The sequence below is a fragment of the Aplysia californica genome, unplaced genomic scaffold (genome assembly GCF_000002075.1).
Source record: "Aplysia californica isolate F4 #8 unplaced genomic scaffold, AplCal3.0 scaffold00137, whole genome shotgun sequence".
NCBI lineage: Eukaryota > Metazoa > Mollusca > Gastropoda > Aplysiida > Aplysiidae > Aplysia > Aplysia californica.
The window spans coordinates 1,136,781-1,140,622 of record NW_004797407.1 but is presented as its reverse complement, the minus strand read 5'-3'; the positions used below and the strand labels follow the sequence as shown (position 1 = coordinate 1,140,622).

The 3,842-nt window shown below is 37.1% G+C and overlaps 1 protein-coding gene across 1 annotated transcript in view; it reads right to left on the bottom strand.

Moving 5' to 3' along the window:
- Nucleotides 1-1,708: 1,708 nt before the first annotated feature.
- Nucleotides 1,709-3,842, bottom strand: part of LOC101854790 (cadherin-related family member 2) — a gene marked incomplete in the record, with an annotated part of 31,674 nt that continues 29,540 nt past the window's right edge. Inside the window, 1 exon segment of the mRNA XM_035969328.1 lies at nucleotides 1,709-3,806. Within this exon segment, the coding sequence (XP_035825221.1) occupies nucleotides 3,786-3,806 (21 nt within the window).

The window sequence follows — 3,842 nt, the reverse complement described above, 5'->3', positions numbered from 1 at the left end:
TATTTTATTATTATTATAATAAGTAAAACCACGTTGTTGTTATTGTTGTTGTTGCTTTAACTATGTAATCCTGATACTGTTTCTGGCAATGTGGGTGGTTGGAGGGTGCCATTGGAAGGTCTTCCTTCCATTCTCTTCCTCTGTTGTTGACGTCAATCAGTCTTGCTTTTTCCAAAGCACTATATGGCTGTTATTGTGTCGATGCACCTATCTTTACTAGAACAAACTAATTCTGCTATTTTGTTTCTAAAAGTTCGCATTAGTCAAATCATGTGAATGGTAGAGGTGTGCCGAACATGTTACATGTTTGTGAATTATTTTGTCGAGTTATTCACTTTCTAAATGTTGAAAAAGGTAAGAGAACCTACATAATATTTAATATAGTTGACGTGTTATGACCCACTAGGCCTAACGGTCGCCAGCTGTTGTTCACCATTCTGCCATACCCGGGCCAGTCCGTGTCTCAATGTTGTCCGTCCATGTTACTCTATGCCTTCACCTGGCTCTCTTGCCCCGCATGCTCCCTTCAATGACCCCTTTTACAATGTCTTTTGATATGACCAAAATAATGAATTTTTCTACTTTTCATTCTTTTAAAGTAGAGTTTGTCATAACATAATGTTGGGATACTTGCTAAAGTAATGGACTGGGGTTTTTTTTTTTCTCTCTCTCTCTCTCTTTCTGGACGTAAAGCGGTTGAACATCTGATCCACGAAAATCTTGTAAAATACTTATTTAAAAAAAAGACTTACGAGCATCAAATGTACACATAGTCAACAAGTGATATATCACAATAATTGATGATATCAAAATCAAAGATAGCGTTTCCTGCTTTTATGTCTGTTTCAGATAGACACGATTGTTTCTCTTTCAGTCCACTAGTGGACAGTTTGGTCATTTTGGCGGGCGGTGGCGATCATCCAGGTAGTGACAAGTATTGTTTAATGCCCCGCTTGGATAGACATGTAGGTGGGGGGATACAAAAATTGCTACGTCTGAATTACAAAGTTCTATCTTCTCAATACCTCTACTTTTGACAAATTTGGGAATTTTGAGTTTCACAACATGTCAAGCTTTTTCGAATGCAATTCTTTGAATATCTTGATTTTGATAGAGCAGATAAAACATTTTGTTTCAGGCCTCATGGTCTCAGTAACTCAAAATGGCAAAGAATGTCAGAGAACTTTGTAATTCTCAGATAGCGCAATGTAATCTCTTAAAAGTGGCTAAAGGCGGCGCTCACTATGACATGGTAACAAGCTCTGCTCTAGGTTACAATCACTGGGGACCAGCGATAACGGGCTGTTTGTCTGTGCGGGTGTATCATTGTGTGTTAGGACAGTCTGGCAAATCGTTTTATGTACGCATTACGTGTTGTCTATTTATCTATGCATGGATATCACTGTAAATCAAATTTCCCCACTAGAGCCAATATATAAAATTACAAATTTAGAATATTCGAACAAAGACAACAGGGTTATCTGACAATACAATTTCGTTTCGTTGCTTCATTCCTTCTTTAAAATTTGAAAAAAAAACGAGTACTCAAATCATTGCTCAAATTTTGGGTGCCCCTTTTTTTATTCTTCTCAAAGCTTAAAAAACAAACCCCAACAAACAAACAAATGAAGCTGACGCCATGCCATATTCTATCTCGACATGTCCAAAAACTACTGTGATAACAGGATGCTTAGAATAAAGCAAGGAGCCTTGTGTTTAACCCACATTAATTTCTGACCCTTATGTATCAGGCAAAAAATAATTGATTATTGTGCAGCCATCGTCTTTCATAAATAACAATGTAGCTATGTACAGCAACAAAATTATAAAAATCTTTCTGAGTTCACAAAATCTGTACTAAACAATGAAAGACATTAACATTGTTTTATGTAAAGGATATGTGTATAGTATATCAACATCATAATATTATAAACATAAATATTACGAATCACGACACTGTGGAATCAGGCGCTCTTCAGTTCTCCGGGCATAATATGGAGTTACCTGTTTCATCTCAACACTTGTTAGCTCGTCCTGATTTTGATGAAAACTTAATAAGACTTATCTATCGTTAATAGAAGTCGAGATAAAAGTTGCGATTGAGGGAAGTGGGGGTCGCTTGGTGTCAAAGGGAAAATCAGCGCTGCAGTTGATTTCACGGCAGTTTGGTAACTTCCAAAACTCGAATCTCTTTGGAAACTGCAAACTTTCTTCTTTCGTTCATTTGAGCAATAATTTTAACAAATCAAAGCCCACTCAATAATGTATTTTAGATGTTGAACCTCTCCCAAAAAAAATCCTAACGAACAGTGACCAAATGTATCTCAATTTCTTCGATGAAGCCGAGCGCCTAATTTCACCATGATGCCATAATAGTAATATGATTGATAAACTGTGTTAGCTCCAATCACAATCAAACATAAGAATATTATGTCATACTAGAATATCCCAAGCTATGAGGTCAAAAAGGGGAGAAATCAACCGTCGGGGTTTTTTTTTCTTCTGATTCCATGAACGATGCTTTTGGTTTCGTTTCACTTGATGCAGTTTATTCTTCTTTCTTCTTCTCGTTCCCCTGTTAGACATCAGGAGTATTCGGCTGCTTGTTCTTCAGCCCTCAGTGCAACTGATTCTTACGAATGCTGCTGGGGTTTTTCTGCTTCGTAGGACCCCTCCCCCCTCACCCCTACCCCACACACACATTTCGTGTAATAATAACCAACTTTTTTTCCAATGCACGTGCATTGTATATTTCCCTTCTTATTCACTTCTAAAGTGTGTGTGAGATTTGATATAACATACTACTCAATTTTTGCTGCCCGTTTTCATATTTTTCATGTTTTCACTCCTTACGATATTAACGTTTCCATTTTTTGGTCAAACATTGCCTTTTTATTGAAGGGAAGAGGGGATAGTCTTTGACAATACTATTGACTCAATTTGTCAAATGTCCGAACAATGTCTGAGTCTGATTGGCACTGACACAATTTAATGAAATAATTAATCTTCAAACGTGATGGGAAAACAAATGCCAACATTTTGTACCACACTTCAAAGTTATCCTATTTTAAAATGACCCATATTTGTGTTGAGTCTCCGATTATTTTTCTTCAAATATGGAAAGAAACGACAGAAAAACAACGCATATATTGAAAGGTGGGTTTGTACATAACATTTTCTCTTCAACCAGGGAAAGAAGAGCCCCCCCAAAAAAAAAGACGCACACATAAGCATATTGATTTTTCGAGATTTACATGATAATGCACGTGTTCTTCAAACAGGGAAAGAAACGACAGAAGATGACAGATAAGCGAGGCACACATAAGAATATAGATCCATGGGTTTCTACATGACAGTGCACTTTTTCTTCAAACAGGGACAGAAACAACAGAAAACGACAGAAAAACGACAGAAAACGACAGAAAAACGACAGAAAACGACGAAAGAAAAGACACACAAGAATATTGATATGTTGGGATCTACATGACAAAGCACTTGTTCTTCAAATAGGGAAAGAAACGACAGAAAACGACAGAAACACGACAGAAAACGACAAACAAACGACGCAAACATAAGAATATAGACCCATGGGTTTCCACATGACTATGCACTTTTTCTTCAAACAGGGAAAGAAACGACAGAAAATGACAGAAAAATGACGCACACATAAGAACTTTGACCCGTGGGTATCTACATAACGATGCACTTTTTCTTCAAACAGGGAAAGAAACGACAGAAAATGACAGAAAAACGACGCACACATAAGAACTTTGACCCGTGGGTATCTACATAACGATGCACTTTTTCTTCAAACAGGGAAAGAAACGACAGAAAATGACAGA